Source organism: Rattus rattus, chromosome 11 (assembly GCF_011064425.1).
Source record: "Rattus rattus isolate New Zealand chromosome 11, Rrattus_CSIRO_v1, whole genome shotgun sequence".
Taxonomy (NCBI): Eukaryota; Metazoa; Chordata; class Mammalia; order Rodentia; family Muridae; genus Rattus; species Rattus rattus.
In genome coordinates this window covers 88,482,273-88,501,262 of record NC_046164.1, presented here as the reverse complement: position 1 = coordinate 88,501,262, position 18,990 = coordinate 88,482,273, and the positions used below count along the sequence as shown (strand labels likewise).

General features: G+C 42.4%; 1 protein-coding gene across 1 annotated transcript in view; it reads right to left on the bottom strand.

Annotated features, from left to right (window-relative positions):
- The window catches only part of Rab1a (RAB1A, member RAS oncogene family), a 26,237-nt gene extending 7,247 nt beyond the window's left edge, over positions 1-18,990 (bottom strand). The window contains exons 1-3 of the mRNA XM_032916961.1: positions 18,755-18,990; positions 4,777-4,849; positions 1,079-1,174 (exon numbers count right to left, since the gene is read on the bottom strand). Of these exons, the coding sequence (XP_032772852.1) occupies positions 1,079-1,174; positions 4,777-4,849; positions 18,755-18,777 (192 nt within the window). The 5' untranslated portion in view covers positions 18,778-18,990. The remainder of the gene's footprint in view (positions 1-1,078; positions 1,175-4,776; positions 4,850-18,754) is intronic.

Below are 18,990 nucleotides of genomic sequence, written 5' to 3'. Positions count from 1 at the left end.
ATTAAACAAACACACACTCCTATTAACTGTGCGTGCACACTCACATGTCTGTGTGTCTGTGTCTCTGTGTGTGTGATGATACTCATACTGTCAACACCCTTGCCACACAGAGGGCAAAGGACCACTTGCAGGAAGTCACTTCTCTCCACACAGGACCACACAGGTCCTGAGAATCGAACTCAGGTCGTCCTTAACTCACCAAGCACCTGCTGGGCTGTCACACTGACCCATGATCACTTTTTCCTTCTTAACATGTTGGTAGTTCCTAGACTCATGCTAAAGACATAGAAGCATTCGACTGGAGTGGGAGTGAGGATGGACGAGGTACTGAAGATAGCAAGGGAACACAGGTTGAAGATGGAGAGCTCTGGTTCTCCATCTTGGTTCTCCTAAACAAATGATTCTCTGAGCATCCTTTTTGTCTGAGAGTAAAACACGCATATTTAAGAGTTTCTTTCCAATAAAATTCTGTTTCTATAGTTGGAATATAGGACCTTAAAAAAAGAGAAACACTCACAGAACGAAACAGTCACCTTTAAAGCAAAGAGGCTCCCCTAGGTTCCTTCTAACATGTGGTACCACTCAGCACAGGAGGAGACACAGAAGATGCCAAGTAACACTGTGAGACGAGGAGCTCAGACTTCTGACTTAGTAGGAGAAAAGGCTGACTTAATTAAGTAAAGTCTGCCTTACAAACAAATTTCAACAAAGAGGACATGAGCTGTAGCTCCATGTGAACAGTGCAGACTTAGCATATGGGAGACCTCGGGTTCAATCCTCGAAATAGATGTTTATCAATAAGAAAAGTTAAGCCTGGGAAATGCTTTTTGGTCTAAAATCTGTATCAATGCATGACTCTTTTTAAGAAACTTTATATTCGGGGTTGGGGATTTAGCTCAGAGGTAGAGCGCTTGCCTAGGAAGCGCAAGGCCCTGGGTTCGATCCCCAGCTCCGAAAAAAAAAAAAAAAAAAAAAAGAACTAAAAAAAAAAAAAAAAAAAAAGAAACTTTATATTCAACTTTGTTAGCATACTACATACATACTATACATTACCAACATAATTTCCAAGACCACTTACTATCTGAAGCTTGATTGTTTTCCCGTCTAGCTCTATAGTCCGTATCTTGAAATCCACACCAATCGTGCTGATGTAGCTTTCCGTATACGTGTCATCCTGAGGGACAGTCAGTGAAATCAATGTTTAACACAGGAGATCTGTTAGTTTGCTTACATTATAAACTAAGTTTTTAAACATCTGACTCTATCTTGTTTTATGTTCTAATTATCTCATTACAAAATACCAATTAGTTAAAAGTTTCTTTTTACTTTGAGATATTTCTCAAGTTCTTTTTTTTTTTTTTTTTTTTCATACATCTGTAATGGTTTGTATATGCGCTGCCCAAGGTGTGGCCCTGTTGGAGTGGGTGTGTCACTGTGGTTTGGGCTTTAAAGTCCTCATTCTGGCTGCCTGGAAGTCAGTATCCTGCTAGCAGTCTTCAGATGAAGATGTACAACTGTCAGCTTCTCCTGCACCAGGCCTGCCTGGTGCTCGCCATGCTCCCGCCTTGATGATAATGGACTGAACCTCTGAACCAATTAAAATGTTGTCCTTGTAAGGGTTGCCTTGGGGGCTGGAGAGATGGCTCAGTGGTTAAGAGCACTGACTGCTCTTCCAGAGGTCCTGAGTTCAATTCCCAGCAACCACACGGTGGCTCACAACCATCTGTAATGGGATCTGATCCCCTCTTCTGGTGTGTCTGGAGACAGCTACAGTGTACTCATATAGAATAAGTAAACAAATATTTTAAAAAAAAAAAAAAAGAGTTGCCTTAGTCTGTTCACAGCAGCAAAACCCCAACTAAAGACAGCATCTCTTGGTAAATTCTTTACATGTCAGGAAAAGATTCTGTAATTGTCAGAGCTCCCCTACCCCTATGAGTTTTCCTAACTGCTAATCAGTAAAGTTCTTGAACCTCAAACATCCAATACATTAACCACAAAACAGTGCTCATTTCATTTTCCTCTTAGGGATGGATTTCAGAGTCTGTTTTACAACCTGGTTGAGTTTTTAAATTGAAATTTAATGCATGTAAGGGATTCCTTGTTTATTAGTGTGCAACTCTGTGGTTTTTAGTAAACACATAAAGTTATACAACCATTATTTAATTCCAGAGTATTTCACTACCCAAAAGGAGACTCATTAGCAGTTTCTACTGCCTTTTCTCTTTCAGATCACAGCAACCAAACTATTCACTGTCCCTGGAGCTCTGCCTAGGGAACACTTCGTAGACATCAGAGTCAGCTGGTAGCTGGTGCTGGCCTCGTGCTGACATCACAGGCGCACCACACCTTACTCAGGTTAACGGTTGGTTTGTAAGTTTATTACTTTATCAAGTGCTCGCGGTGGCGCACACTTTTACTCCTGTACTCAGGAGGCAGGGATCGGTAGATCTCTGTGAATTCAAGGTCAGCCTGGACTGTAATATTGAGTTCAGCAAAGGATACATACTAAGACCCTGTCTCAAGACAAATTCCTCAATGTCTGTGTGTAGACATGTGCGTGCCTAGTACATACATGTGGTGGTCATAGGACAATCTGTGTTAGTCAGCTTTCTCCTTCCACCCTGTCAGTCCTGGGGACAAGGCTTAGCTCATCAGCCTTGGCAGCAGGCATTTTTTTTTTTAACCTGCTGATTCATCTCGCCAGACGTACTGCTTCAGTTTGTTTGTTTTTGTTTTTTGGTTTTTTTTTTTTGGTTCTTTTTTTTGGAGCTGGGGACCGAACCCAGGGCCTTGCGCTTGCTAGGCAAGCGCTCTACCACTGAGCTAAATCCCCAACCCCCAGTTTTTTGTTTTTTTTAACTACATCCTTTTTTGCAGGTGAATAAAAGCCCATTGATACATTTCATTTATGAAAGAATTGGGTAGTTTCCATTTGGGGGTCATTATAATAATAAGTGATCATTTCTTATCAAGTTGCTTGTCAATTTTTTAAACCAATGTTTCTCTTTTTGGGGACATGCTAGTAATCTCAGTACTTGGGAGTCTGAGGCAGAAAAGTCACTGAAAATCTGAGGCCATCCTGTCTAGGAAATTAAAGGCCAGACAGGGATACACAGTGAGGCTCTATTTCAAATGAAAGAATTCATGAGGGGCCCTGAGATGGCTCAGAGAATAAAACTGACTGCCTCCAAGCCTAACAACTTGAGTTCAATGTTGTTAGGACTCAAAAAGTACAAGGAGGAAACCAGCTCCTGCAAGTTGTCTCTTGACCTTCGACCTGCTACTATGCTTGTGTATGTTTCCGCCCAGGCACACATACATAGAAAAACAAGTAACTGGTTGGGTTTCTGGGGTTTTTTTGTTGTTATTGTTGTTTTGGTTTTTTTGGTGTGTTCTGTTTTTTGAGACAGGGTTTCTCTGTGTAGCCTTGACTTCTCTCCACAGACCAGGGTGACCTCAAACTCACAGATCCACCTGCCTCTACCTCCCAAGTGCTGGGAGGCTGGGATTAAAGGTATGTGCCACCACCCAGAGTAAGTAACTGTTTTAAAAGAAGTCTTCATTAAAAGCAATTCCAGAATTGGGGCTGGAGAGATGGCTCAGTGGTTAAGAGCCTGGCTGCTTTTCCAGAGTTCAACTTCCACCAACCACATGGTGGCTCACAATATCTTATGATAGGATCTAATGCCCTCTTCTGGCACAATGGTGTACTCGCACATAACTTTTTAAAAAATCCAGACTGGAACGACTAATCATCACAGAACTGTAAGGCAATACCTCAGAGTACTCTGGAAACAATGATGGACCTCAACTTAGTCAAGCCAGACTCTAGTAAGAGCAGTGTATGACATAAACTGCCAGGCAATAAGGTAGCCACTAGCCCCAAGTGGCTTATGAAGTAAGGAACTAAAATTTAAAGATCTTTTTCACATTTCAATTAATTTAAAAAAAAAAAAAAAAAAGCTACAAAGAACTATGTTATCACAGCTCTAGAGCTTAATCTGAGTTACAGGATTGTCCGTGTCACCTCAACACATGTAACATGGAACAGCCCCCTCTGCCGGCTGGTAACACTTCTCTTTAGTCTTTTAAGATAGGGCTCGAGTCTGTCCTTTCAGGTCACTTTCAATATAGGCCAAGGCTCTCATCTTCCTCTCCACCTGTGTGGGACTCAGCAGCCTTCTACAACTAGCACTGGACACTAACTTTATCTCATACTTCCCTGCACTTCTTCCTTGGCCATTTCTTTTCTTCTTCTTCTTCCTATTATTATTATTTTTTTTTTTTTTGGTTCTTTTTTTCGGAGCTGGGGATCAAACCCAGGGCCTTGCGCTTTCTAGGCAAGCGCTCTACCACTGAGCTAAATCCCCAACCCATTATTATTATTATTATTATTATTATTATTATTATTATTATTATTATTTCTTCCTCCTCCTCTTCCTCTTCTTCTTCTTCTCCTTCTTTTTGTTTTGTTTTTTTTTTTTAACTGACTTCAAGCCCAAAGTGACGCCCGCTCTTCACCTCCCAAGTGGGAAGATTACAGGCAATGCACTACCAGAGCCAGCTCTCCCTTGACTTTCTTTTAAAAACATTTATTTTAACAATCAAAGATACCACTGTGGGTAGGGGCGCGTTGCTTGGGAGCACTTAGATATATAAACTCTGAAAGAACTATATAAAATTGTTTGATTTTTGTCTAAAACAAAAACCACTGCATTATTTGACCAACTAAGCACACTGTTATTTGTAAAAAGTATTTTAACTTCAACTTACCGCAAACCTAAGGAGAAGGCAAGACTTTCCAACCCCAGAGTCGCCAATCAGGAGTAACTTGAATAAATAATCACTGCAAAGAGAGAAGGGAACCGAGTTAGTAAGAGCGTGTGGCACCGTAAGCTCTACAAGGAAGCAAAGCTAATGACAAGCAACGTCATGAAGACTGCAGGTCCTGAAAAGCCAACAGCAGCCCTTGGTGCACAGCTGAACTCCAGTAAGGCAGGCAATGCCACCATGGGCTCTCAGATGAGTGGGCTTCCTCTTCCAAAGAAAGTACAACAGGAAGCTCATGATTCCTGTTCTGAGAGGACCGAGGAGCCTTACGCTAACAAAATCCCAGACCTCTACCCTATCAGACTAGAGGAGCATACCCTATGCTCCTAGTAAAATTAGCCTCTCCAGGCTTAGTGGCCCAACCCTATAATCTCAGCAAGCACTTGGGAGGGGGAGACTGGAGAATCATGAGTTTTAGGCCAGCCTCATAACAAGTTAGAGGTCTAGCCTGGAATATATGAGACCTTCTCACAACAACAAAAGTCTCTCTTCCAAATTCGAAAACCAAATGACTCACTATGCAGAATAATCCTCCAATGAAATAATTTCTATGATCCTTTCCTAGACTTAGGTCTAATGTCCCCTCATATGGCTCCATGGTAAAGAGCACTGGCTTTTCTAGCAGAGGACCCAGGTTTGAGTTCCAATGCTCCCAAGAACTCCATTCAGTCCCAAGAGTTCTGATGCCCTCTTCTGGCCTTCCAGGGCACTGCATAACATGGTGCACAAGCAGACGAAACACCCATACACATATTTAAAGCATGTGAAAGCCTGTATTTTGAATGTTGAACTCTAGAAACATAATAAAAATGCTACCAACATTTTAAGCTTATTGAAGTAAGTCTTCAGAGACCTGGACAAGTAGGTTCTGGCGATAGAGATAATAGCTATGGGGAGAGAGCTCACCAAGCATATACACTCTATATTAAATCCCCAAGCTGGGTGCTTGGGGGGCATCTTGGCTCTGAAGCAGGTTATGGTGGCATGCCTTAAGGGGCCAAGGTAGGACTGCTAATCTACATGGAGAACTCTAGGCCAGCCTGGGCTACAGGGTTAAGACCCTATCAAAAAGGGTAGGAAGGAAACTTGCTAGACTCTGATATATAGATAGATAGATAGATAGATAGATAGATAGATAGATAGATAGATAGATAGATAGAGATAGAGATAGAGATATTGTCATCAGTGTAACCATAATGCCTAAAATGAAAGGGAAATTTTTCTTAAGTTCTGTTGGGACGGTTTTGATTTAACTTTAGTTTTTAATCACTATGTATCCCTCGATGTCCTGAAACCTGCTATGTAGATCATGTTGTTCTCCAACTCAGAGATCCAGACTCTGACAGCTAAGTAAGGAGATGAAAGGCATGTGACACTACATCCAGCTTTCTTTTACATTAACTGTGTGTGCTCATGCACACGCCACATGGAGGTCAGAGGACACCTTGTAGGAGTTAGTTCTCTCTACCATGCACATTCTAGAAAGTTAACTGAGGCTATCAAGCTTGATGGACAAGTCTTTACCATGGAACCAATTTCCTCGTGCAGAATGAGAATATTTGAAAGAGAAACTTTAACTTTCCTTTAGTTATGCCACTAGTAGAAACAACAGACCCCAGGGAATTGAAAGATCCCCCAGGGATCTCACGCCAGGAAAAGAAAAGCACAGAAGCCCGGTGCCAGCACACAGTCCTAGCAATTTCTCAGACCACCTTGGGATGAGAGACTGAAGCCAGACAGTGACAGGCAAGAATTCACCTTGACAGAGACTGGTTGGTTGCATAGAGAACTCTGGCCTCTACTTAGACCTCACCCTCATGTCAGAGCCCTAAATAGGGACTCAAGGTGTTGCTGGATCTCTTTGCCCTTCTTCCCAATGTGTCATGCTGAATAAATGTCCCCCTTTCTGCTTTTTGCTATTAATTTGGCTCTTTTCACTGGCTTGCCAAAGATGAGTGGCCAAACCTAGCTTGTTGGGGCCACTCGATGGCACAGGCTTTGATTTTGATTCTGGTATCCCCGCTGCTAGGACTAACTCAAATAACCACCACTTAAAGATGTCTTCCCAACCTAAAGGCAGCAGATGATCCCGTCCCCCACAGGAATCTCCGTCCTCCCTAAGTCTGACTACTCTCACAGTCTAAGCACACCCCCAAATCAAGACTCTGTAATTTCAGAAGGTACACTTCATTTTGAGCTTTGTTATTTAATTAAAAAACAGCTTATCTATTAAGACTAATCTTTATTGTGGAAACTATAATTCCAATGTAAGCAAGTTGTGACTATCCATAAATTGTTACCTATCTCTGCTTGCAGAGCTGTATTATTAAACATCTTTTTGATTTTACCAAATTACCTCAGTATACTTACTCCTAAATATATCTGAACAAAAAAATTAAAAGGAAAAATCTAAACTGCTAATGAGCAGTGAAGCAGAGGTCACAGAAGAAAATAAAGGGCCTTTTTGAACAAATCAGTACTGGGGCATACCGGCTCAGTTGCCCAACACATGTCTATCACACATGATACTCTGCATTATACACAGCTGCACACGCCTATAATCCCTGTAGTTGGGAGGTGAAGGCAGGAAGATCAGAAGATTCTAGACCAGTCTGACATACATGAGACCCTACCTTTAAAACAAACAAACAAACAAACAGTTTCAGGACAGAGATGGCTCAGTGGTTAAGAGCACTGGTTGCTGCTCCAGAGGCCCTAAGTTAGACACTCAGCAACCATGTGGCCGCTCACAACTATGGACACTGCATGCACATGGTGGATGGGCATACATGCAAACAAAACACCTATATACATAAAAATAGTAAAATGTTTTCATCAGTAAAGGAGGCCTGGGCATGTATATATAACAAAGTACTTACCTAGCACACGCCAGACCCTACATTTCATGTCTAGGCCTTTTACAAATCAAAAAGAAACACAGATAAGTTGCCAAATTTGAGATTTCCAATCTGACACTGTCTGAACAGCATATCCTCCCTAAGCTGTCCTGAGTCCTGTTACAATAAAGGACTGAACTGGGCCACCAATGATGCCTGAGGTGTCATTGCTTTTTTTTTTTTTTTTTAAGAACTATTGATTTTATATATTTGAGTACACTGTGGTCAGACACACCAGAAGGGGGCATCAGATCTCATTGCAGATGGTTGTGAGCCACCATGTGGTTGCTGGGAATTGAACTCGGGATCTCTGGAAGAGCAGTCAGTGCTCTTACACTAAGCCATCTCTCCAGCCCAGTGTCATTGCTTAAAGATCAACCAACGACTCTGGTTTATTCAGCACAATGACAAGGATGGAAGATACAGAAACACTGTTACTAGCTATAGCACTGACCTTTTAAAAAAAGCATTTAACGGGGTTGGGGATTTAGCTCAGTGGTAGAGCGCTCGCCTAGAAAGCGCAAGGCCCTGGGTTCGGTCCCCAGCTCCGAAAAAAAGAACTAAAAAAAAAAGCATTTAACTTAACATAGTCTAAAATTTTGCAAATGTTATTTTTGAGCATGGAGTTTTCAAGTAAGTCAAAGCCATTACAGAAGCTGGGGTTGGTGGTGCATGCCTATAACCCTGCACTCTGGAGGCTGAGGTGACAAGACTGCCACAAGTTCAAGGCCAGCTTGGGTTACCTTGGAGACACTGTTGTCTCAAGACAACAAAACAAAACCACAGCCAGCCAGCCAGCCAAAACTAGGGGTAATATTAAATAAAGAGCCTAGCTCCTAAACCATAAGCTTTACTAGCAAAACAGAGGCATGAAAACGATAATTTATAATCATCTTCACTCAGGTTTTTTAAAAAGATACAGGAGCAAACTTTAAGGCTCTCTCAAAGGCAAAGCCAGAAAAATTTGAGCCACAAAGTATATACAACCACATTTTGGATTATAACTCAAAAAATAAACATATAAATTACTCTATTGTGGTATAAATGGTTAACTAAATAATTTGGAGAAACAGCTCTTCCATATAGAATCTCCATGCACATACAGAAGGAAAACAGAAAACGAGTAGATCACCAAGAGGAAAACCTGCAGGCGAAGTTAAATTAGTAGGTACAACTTAAGAGAAAAATAAGGTATTTGTGTGGCTTCAAATTACATCCTCCCAAGTGTTGATTGCGCTGGCGGGCTTTGTTGTTTGGGAGAAACTTCTTATGAAACAGGGTCTCATGGAGCCCAGGCTGGCTTCTGACTCCACAGGAAGCAAAGGCTGCCCAAAACCTCTTGATCACCCACCCTGACTAAGAGCTGGTTTTACAGCCAGGCACCACACCTAGCATTGCATTGCTGATTTTAGCAACTCTATCCAATAACTGCTTTAAATCCTTCTTCCCTGGGAGACGGAGCAAATCTGGTCAGTATCTAATAAAACAGACAAAGGGGGAAGACACTTTTGAAGGACACTAGTGTTCAAGGGCACTAGCGGCTCTCCAAACTTGTCATTTACAATGCTGTACAGATATTACAACAATGTTCCAGTAATAGCATCACCAGAATGAAGAGTCAAATCCCATACTGGTTGTCATAAGATTTCTGATACAGTGCAATGAATAGAAAAAGCACTGACTTCTGTAGCATTTTCCCAAAATCTATCACCTTAACCAGTTATAAATTAACCAGATGAACTCATTACACTTGAGAGGCAGAGACAAGGATCAATATAAAATAAAGGCAACCTAGTCAGCTCCAGGTCAGAAAGGACTACACAGTAAGACCCTACCTCAGAAAGGGGGAGTGGGTGTGGCTGGAAGGTGGCCCAGCAGTGACTGCTGCAGAAGACTAAGGCTCTGTTCCCAGAACCTGTATGGCAGCTCATGAGAATCTCTAACTCCACTTCTAGGGAATTCGACACTCTCTTCTGGCCTGTGCTGACATCAGGAACACTTGTATGCATATACATACATGAAGGTGAAAACCAAACACATAAAATAAATGCAAATGAATCCTTGAAAAAGAAAACTAAAGCAACACGCAAATGTAAAGTGAGAGGCAGTCTAGGCACACTTCAAAGATATCCAGACTCAGGGCTGAGGACAGCTCAGTAGGAAGAATGCCTGCTTAGCATGCATGAAGCCCTGGGTTTAACCACCAGGACCACATAAACCCAGCCTGAAGACACATTCCCATACTGTAATCCTAGCCTGTAGAAGATAAAGGCAGCCCATAAACTCAAGGGCACACTCAGCTAAATTGTGAGGTTAAGGCCAGCCCGGAGAAGAAAGCTATCTTGGGGCTAGAGAAATGGTTCAGGCATTAATAGAACATACTGCTCTAACAGAGGATTTGAATTTGGCTCATAACCATCTGTAACTCCAGCTCCAGGGGGGATCCCATGCCTCAGTCTTCCACAAGCACCTACATTATCATTCAAACAGTCCTATACAGATATACATATACACAGATAAACTAAAAAGATAAACTTATGGGGCTGGAGAGATGGCTTAGTGCTTAAGAGCATTGGCGGCTGTACCAGAGGACCTGAGTTCAATTCCCAGTACCTACATTGCAACTCACAACCACCAATAACTAATTCCAGGGGATCTAACTTTCCTGGCCTCCCTGGGCACCAGCCACACACAATACAGATGTGTATACAGGTAACACACCCATCCACATAAAGAACAGAAAAATAAAAAATAAACTGTAAAAAGGAACCTGTCTCAGCAATAGTGGTTCAGAAAGCAAAGGCAGGAGCATCTCTGTGAGTTCAAGGCCAGCCTGGTCTACAGAATGAACTCCAGGACAACCAGAGCTATGTAGAGAAGCCCTGTCTCAAAAAAAAAAAAAAAAAAAAAAGAAAGAAAAAAGAAAGAGAAAGAAAAGAAAGGAAGGAAAGAAGAGAAACAAAGAATTAATGAATGTCAACATCATTAAGCCAAGCAGAGTAGCACATGCCTATAACCTTAGTACTCTGGAGACAGCAAAAGAATGCTCTCCTACAAGTCTTCGGTCTGCTTCAGGCCAACAACGGCTAGCTACATAAGCAAGATCCTGTCTCAAAAAGACAAAAGCCCTAACAAGTGCCGAGACAATGAAAAAGGAGGGACACGGAGAACAAAGGTAACTAATATAAAGAGAGCAATCCAGAGTAATCTGGATCAAACCCTAGGCCAGAAAAAGAACATTCATGGAAACAGTGATGAGTCAGAAATTTAAAACCTCAATTAAAAAATAAAAAAAAAAAACAGCCGGGCAGTAGAGGCTCACGCCTTTAATCCCAGCACTTGGGAGGCTTTGAATTTGAGGTCAGCCTGGTGATCTACAAAGCAAGCTTCAGAATGGTAAGGGCTACATAAAGTAACCAAAAGGAGAAAAAAAAAAAAAAAAAAAAAGGGAAAACAAACAGCACAGCACAGCACAGCACAGCACAGCACAGCACAGCACAGCACAGCACAGCACAGCACAGCACAGCACAGCACAGCACAGCACACTTGTAATCCCAACACTGGGGAGACTGAAGGATCGCTGTGGCTTCTTGCCAGCCAATCTAGCCAAACCAGCCCTTTTCTTTACATGAACCGGTAAACAATTTTGACACTAAGTCTTTGGAACTGAGATTGACTTTTTCAAAAATACTAATTAGCATCTGTTAATTATACATTATGCATTTTAGTATGGCATTGCATATCTATCTTGGTCATACTCACATGGCCCTCCCTCTCTTGTCCTACTTCTAAGGGTCACTGATCCTCTTCAACTAATACTCCCTCTACTTCCATTGGAGGTGGGGGTGGCAATGAACTTCATTAGTGTTGTTTACAGGAGCACAGGCACCTTGTCAGTGGCTACACCACTGAGGAAAATGAATCTCCTTCCCCCAGCAAATAGCTCCGGAAGACTCTCAGGGAAGGCTGTGTTGGAGGGAGAAGCCCTTGCTGATCCATGACAGGAAGCCAATGGTTCAATCTTGGGAAGGTCTTACATAAGTACTCATAGCTGCTCCAGGAGTTCAAAAATGCTAATGGCTTCCATGGCTTTTCACTCTCAGAAAGACTTCACAACTTCTAAGGTCCCAATAAAAAACATGCAATAGACAAGAAAGAGAAAAGACAGACACAATATTTAAAAGAGGTCAAAGGCCACTTAGACCTAACTATAGATGTCATATTCCATGACTGCTGCCATCTCTGCATTTTAAGTTTAGAACTGGAATTTACAATTCTACCTTAGCCTTCTCAGTAGCCTGGAATTACAGGCATGGACCACCATGTAAACTTCACAAACCCTCTTGTCAGAACTGTGTACCTAAGACTCCCAAGGTTCCCCTGCCTACTCTAGGAGTACAGGAACATGTCATTAGTCCCTACTCAAAACAGCCTCTCTCTGTTTTTAAATCTCTCCGTTGGAGTCTGGTGGCAGGCATTTAATCTCAAGTTAACTGGAAAGCTAAAACAGGAGTATCACAAGTTCAAGGCCTACCCAGCTACAGAGCCAGTTCAAGGCCAACCTGAACTCCCCTTTTGACCAAGTGTTGAAATACAAAAGAGAAAAGCTCAGTGGCAGAGTATATGCCTAGCATGGAAAACGGTCTAGTAAAACCCCCAGTCTGAAAGCACGTGTGTCCGGGCTGGGCATGCCTCACTGACTGCACTCTCAGAGGGCTCAGTTCAAGTCACAGCACCCACAGGGAAGCTCACCACCACCTCTAACTCCAGCTTCGGCAGATGACACCTTCCTACAGACATGCATGTACCAATACACATGAAATAAAAATAAGGCTTTTTAAAAGTAAGTGTGTATGTGTGTGTGTGTGTGTGTGTGTGTGTGTGTGTGTGTGTGTGTGTGTGTGAGAGAGATAAAAAATTTTCCATGAATTTTAAAGTAGATGTTTATCTAAATGTTATCTGGCTTAAATTTAAAAATTTTAGGGTTAGGGGGGATGCATTTGGAGACCATAAATTCAATCAATGTTGGCAACAAAAAGCAGGGTTTTTTCCTTTAAATTATATTCTAGGGGTGCTGAAGAGATAGCCCAGCATTTAAGAGCACTAGATGCAGAATGTTCCAGAGGATCCAGGTTCAATTCCCATAATTCCAGTTCCAGGGAATTCAACTCCCTTTTCTAGCTCTTCTGACACCAGGCATCCATTAGGTGCAGACAAATAAGAAGGAAAAACACCCATAAACATAAATATCAATTTTTTAAAAAAATTAATCATATTATAGTACCAAAGCAGCAATTTCAGCCCCAACTTCTACAGGAAAACAACAGGCAGACCACTCCTTTCTCTTTAAAAGGCAGAGGGAGCAATTTACCAATGTCTTTTACTAAGACACTCCAATGTGAAATTCAGACAGGGTAATAAAAAGTAAGTCACATCTAAAATAGCTCACATAATGGCACTCAGGTTTTGGTTTTCTGTCCTTTCTGACTTTTCTCTGAGACAAATCTGTAGGCCAAGCTGCCCTGGAATCAAGACTGGCTTTAAACTCCTGACTCTCCTGGGTACTGAGATTTGCAGCCTGAACATTTTGTAAAGGTTCCAAAAGCTGCCTGTCTACCTGACAACCACAGACAGTGATGCTTTGGACACTAAAATCACATTCCTCACAGTAAGGACCCAAATCACCTTTCTTCCAATTGTTCTACAAGGGTTGGAGGAGAGAATGACAGGGGCCATCTGCCTGGCATGTGCAAGTACTGGATTTGACTACCAGCCACATACACACTCACAAACAAAACAGTAAAAAGCAGTGAAAACTACATGAAAGCCAGGAATGATATTAATACACTGTCAGACAGATAACTGATTAGTCCAATTTTATTATCAAACACTTAAAAGGGAAAGGCACTTAATTGAAACAGCTCTATTTCAGAAAAGCATAAAAGTGTAAAAACTGCTAACATTTTCAGGAAATCTGGAGTCTCATTTTAAAGTGAAGGAGGAATGGGAAGAAAAGATCACTGTCATTAAACTGCTCTGCCCAACCCCAGAGAAGGTTGCTCACTTTTAATCAGAGCATCTGGGAAATAATGGGTATTCAGTCATTCCCATCTACACAGTGAGGTTTGGTTTGGTTTAGCTTTTTAAATTCACTATGTATGCCAGCCTGGCCTCAAACCTCAGGCAATCCTCCTGCTTCAACCTCCCAAGTACTGGAATCATATGATGAGCCACCGTGCTGTGCTACTTTGTCACCTTAACTAATAAACAATCATGAGACTTCAGCTCAATCCTTAGGGCCCACATGGTATAAGGAGAGAACTTACTCTCACAGACTGTCTTACACATACACACACACACACACACACACACACACACACACACACACACACACACACACAGAGTAATAAATATAAATTTTTCAAGCACTGGGATTAAAGTCTTGCGCCACCACCTGGCTCTATTAAAAATTCTTTAAACTTTGGTGGCTTAGGAGATGCTTGTGTGTCTGACAAGCATGGGGACCAGAGTTAGAAAGCATCCACTTCATTTAAAAAACAAAACAAAACAAAACTGGTGTGGTGTCCCATACCTGTTGTCATCTCAGCACCAGGGAAGTAGACATAGGAAGATCCCTGAAGCTAGCTGGCTGGCCAACCTAGCCATTTCTGTGAACCCCATATCCCAGTGAGAAACCTTGTCTCAAGAAAATAAACAGGGGCTGGACAAGTGGCTCAATGGTTAAGAACACTGGTTGTCCTTCCAGAAGATCCTAGTGTGGTTCCCAGCAACCACATGCAAGCCCACTACAATCTGTAATTCAGATGACTGCCTCTTCTGACCTCTTGGACACTGCATGTACACAGTAAGGGGGAAACACTCAAAAACACAAAATGAAAATAATAAAAGGTAAAAATTAAATGGAAAGCTCCTAAGGAATGAAACCCAAGGTTGGCCTTTGACCACCAAATGCATGCAGGCATTCGTACACATACACCCAACACTCATACATACAACACTCATACATACATGAGAACACACATGCACACATGAAGCTTAAGGTCTGTGTTAGAGCTCAGCTGTAGGATGCTGGATAGCTTTAACACGCAAAGCTATAGGTTCAAATCTCAGCACCTCAAATCTCAGCACTCAGCAGGCAGAGACAGAAGATCAGAAGCTGAAGGTCATCCTCAGGTATAAAGTGAGCTTGAGGCCAGGTTGGGATCCTTGATAATTTGTCTCATGATAAAAAATAAATAAAACTTCCCTAGAAGCTAATAGATTATGACAACTACTTCTTGTATGAGGCTAATTAGTATCAAGTCTGTATTTATATCTGTCTATCTCTCTTTTGAGACAAAATCCCTATGTCACCGTTGACAGTCTAGAATTCACTAATATAGACTGGGGTGGTCTTGAACCTTCAGTGAGCCTCCTGCCACTGCCTCAAGTGCTCAGAGCACAGGCTCCTCCATTCCTGGCTCTGTTTAGCATCTTCAATCAGTGTGTTGGAATAATCACTGCCTGCTTCACTCCCTAGCTCTGAAAATCAAATCTTGGGCCAGCAGCATATCTCAGTGCCTATAGCCATGACTAAAGACAATTACCACCCCAGAACCTGCATAGTAGCCAGAGAGAACTGATCCTGCAAGCTGCCCTCTGACCTCCACCCATTCACTGTAGCAGTCACATGCCCCCTCTCCAAACATACAATAAGTGTAAAATGTCAAAGCTGTCTTCCAGATCTCCAGAGAAAAAAAAAAAAAGTTTTGGCCCTTTCCATATACTTTACCACACAGTTCACATCACACTGTCAGTTAAATGCAAGTGCCTCAGACATTACTCTTAGTTAATATATGTTTGCACTTAAAATAGTAATAAAATATCTATCATCACCTCTAATCTTGAGCAAGTTTCATAAATCCTTTCCTCAAACTCCTGGTCAATTTACTACACAGTCTAGAATGCAAATATAAGCCAGATACTGGCATGCTTGAGAACTCAGGAAGAATGACTAAAGCACTGTCCATTCAGGGCACAGTGACTCCTATCTGTAATGTCAGCACTTGGGAGGCAGAAACAGGAAGACTGCTGCAAATACAAAGTCAGCCTCATTTACACAGGGTGTTTCAGGAGAGCCAGGACGACATCACAAAACACAAAAAGAGTTATTAGCCTTGCTATTTATTAGCCATTCCTCTTCCATTTCCTCCAGAAAAATCTTCCCTGCCTCACTTCTGTGCTAGTAACTCTCCTTTTTTTAGAGTACGTTTTGCTCTCTAAAATTATTTGTTTAGATTATTGGGGGAGGGACACACATGAAAAGAACAACCTGCAGGTGCCAGTTCTCTCCTTCCACCATATAGGTCCCAAGGAAGGAACTCATAAAGGTGGCAGATGGCTTCCTCTGCTGAACTACCTTACATGTCTCTTCTAGAACAGTCTTCCAAAACCCAACAGCCAACCAGAACAAGTGACTCTGCCCTAAAGTCACACTGTCCTGACCCATGCTGCACATCTGCATGCTCTATCTCCTAGTATCTGACATGTATAGAACCTATTTTGTATGTTATGTTATGTTATGTTATGTTATGTTATGTTATGTTATGTTACAGGCCCCTTGAGGTTAAGGCTTACACTCCTAAGTCCTAGCTTGCTTTAAAATGATTTATACTGTTTACAACATGATCTGGATAGCTGTCCTTTTTACATACTCATGGACACACTACTACCTTAATAGGTAGTAAAAATGACTGTCTCTTGTACTACTTTATAAAAAGAGAAATAGTCTAAGTAACATCTAATTTTTGTCATTTATAGTTAAATCTCTTACAGTATTTAAAAATATAAGAATGCTGTACATAAATAAATAAATCTTTTTAAAAGATATACATATAACAAGGGCTGGAGAGATCGCTTAGTAGTGAAGAATATTTCTCTTCTTGGAGAAAACTCTAACTCCATTCCCAGCACCCACATCAGCTGGTCACAAGTACTCTAACTCCAGTGCCAGGGGATGTCTCTAACCCAGCAGTCCTCAACCTGTGAGTGGCAACTCCTTTGATGGGGGTCAAAGGACCCTTTCACAGGAGTCACATACCAGATATCCTGCGTTATCAGATATTTACATTATGATTCATAACGATAGCAATATTACCGTTATGAAATAGACATGAAAATGCCATGGGTAGGGGTCACCCCAACATGAATTGTATTGAAGGGTCATAGCATTAGGAAATTTGAGAAGAATAAAAATATTTAAATACATATGTAACAAATATAGGAATCTTCTCAAATAGAAATTAGAAACCTTCCTAACAAATCCATGTTCTTCTCTGTTTCCCTAAAATCTAACTAGGAATCCCAATAATTTTTCATGACATGTCATGGAACCTCATTCCCTAAACTGATTTTGTGCTGGGAGAGGGGCTGCCACCACAGTAAGTGTGTCACCATATGAACTGTTCCCAACTTCTTAAAGAAATTCAAAAGCCTGGGTCAACCACAGAGCTCTGTGGATAAAGTGCTTATCTGAGTTCAGTTCCCTGAAGCCACCCACAAAGGGAGAAAGAACAAGCTCCCAAAATCTGTCCCCTGACCTCTGCCGCAAACAAAGTGGCACCTGTGCACCTGCAATCACATGTGTCACACACACAGACACACAATAAAAATAAAGTATGTAAAGTTCTACCAAGATACCAAGACTTCTGCTTAACCCAAATGAAAAAGCACATTTCAGTATTAAACCAGTCTTAGAAAACTTGAACTTAGAATGTCTTTTGCAAGAGCCATGTGACACACACATGACAAGTCAGCTGAGCTGATGGATGGACCTTTCCTGGGGACACACTTAGCGGGGACTGACCAAAGCAACAAATAAGCCCAGGTTTTAGGGCAGTATTGATTTCTCTTATTAAAAAAAACAAAACAAAACAAAGCAAACAAACAAAAAAATCCCTCTCCCTTAAAGATTTCTGACACTAAAGTATAATAAAAATGACATCTCTTTGAGTTATTTTCATATATGGAAGCCAGAGGAGAATTTTAGGGTCAAAGAGAGAGCCCAACAATATCTATCCAAGAAAAGAGAAGAGCAGTTCCCATGAAGGTGCCAGGTGTGTCACATCTGCTAGAGTGACTTCTTGAGTAAGCAAGAAAAAGGAATGCATTAACTTTTCATGACACGTCATGGAACCTCATTCCCTATCTACAGGCATTCAACCAGGTAATCTAAAACCTACAGTTCTATCATCAAAGGCCCCATTAGTTTCTTTTCAAAATTGTCTGCAAACTTGTACTTTAATTTGGTGGTGCCAGGAAGACGTTTCTAGTTTATTTTTAGTTCAGTTTTGTTGATGTTGTTAACCTACCGGAAACAAAAGGTGACTGAGAGACTCATGTGTCCCCCTAAAACAAAAATTTCACAAATGTTCAGGATTTTAGAAGGGTCACATCTCACAATTCTTACACAACTCTTCCAGGAGACAAGCCCTAAAGGAAACTAAACATTGTAAATAGCTTCTCGCCATCTCCTCATTCCCCTCAAGCCCACGCAGTCCCAAGAAGCATCCATATTACCAGAAATCCAATCGTGAGAGAGCTCTAACAAGCTCAGGATTTACAAGTAAAGCTGGTTTCCTCCTGTCGACGCTGACAGCTCCGCAGAGCCGGCGCAGGGTCTGACAGTGCCCTCTAGCAGAACTCTCCCACCTACCTCCCCTTAAAAACAAGTCCTCCTCCAGCCGTCACTGCCTCCAGGGACGCGCCCTTCCTGGCGGCTGTCCGAGGCCCACTCCCCAACGCCCGGCCGCGGCACCTAGCTCCCCGCCGGCTGCGCCCGGGACCCGGCCCGGAGGCCCGACCCCTCCCCGCTGCGGCCCTCGGCCATCAGACAATGGGGCCCTCGGGCTGCTCCGTCTCGTTCGCCTGGTCGACCTTCCGAGTGCTGCGCAGCGAGCCTCCAGGCGGCCCTCATCCCAGCTGGACGCCCTCACCCCGGCCCGCCCCGGCTCTCCTGCACTCACTATTCGGGATTCATGCTGGACATGTCACTGCAGCTGCCGCCGCCGCCACCGCCCTTGCTGACGCAGCCGCCGCCCCAAGCCTCCGCGCCACGGGTAATGGAAGGGGAGGAATGAGCTAAGCTGTTCCGGTAGAGCAAACGTCGACCCCACTCCGACCCTTAGAACACAATCAGCAGCCGCCGCCACTCAGTGATCGCTTCCACCCAAAATGGCCGCCGGCGAACCAGGAACTGGGG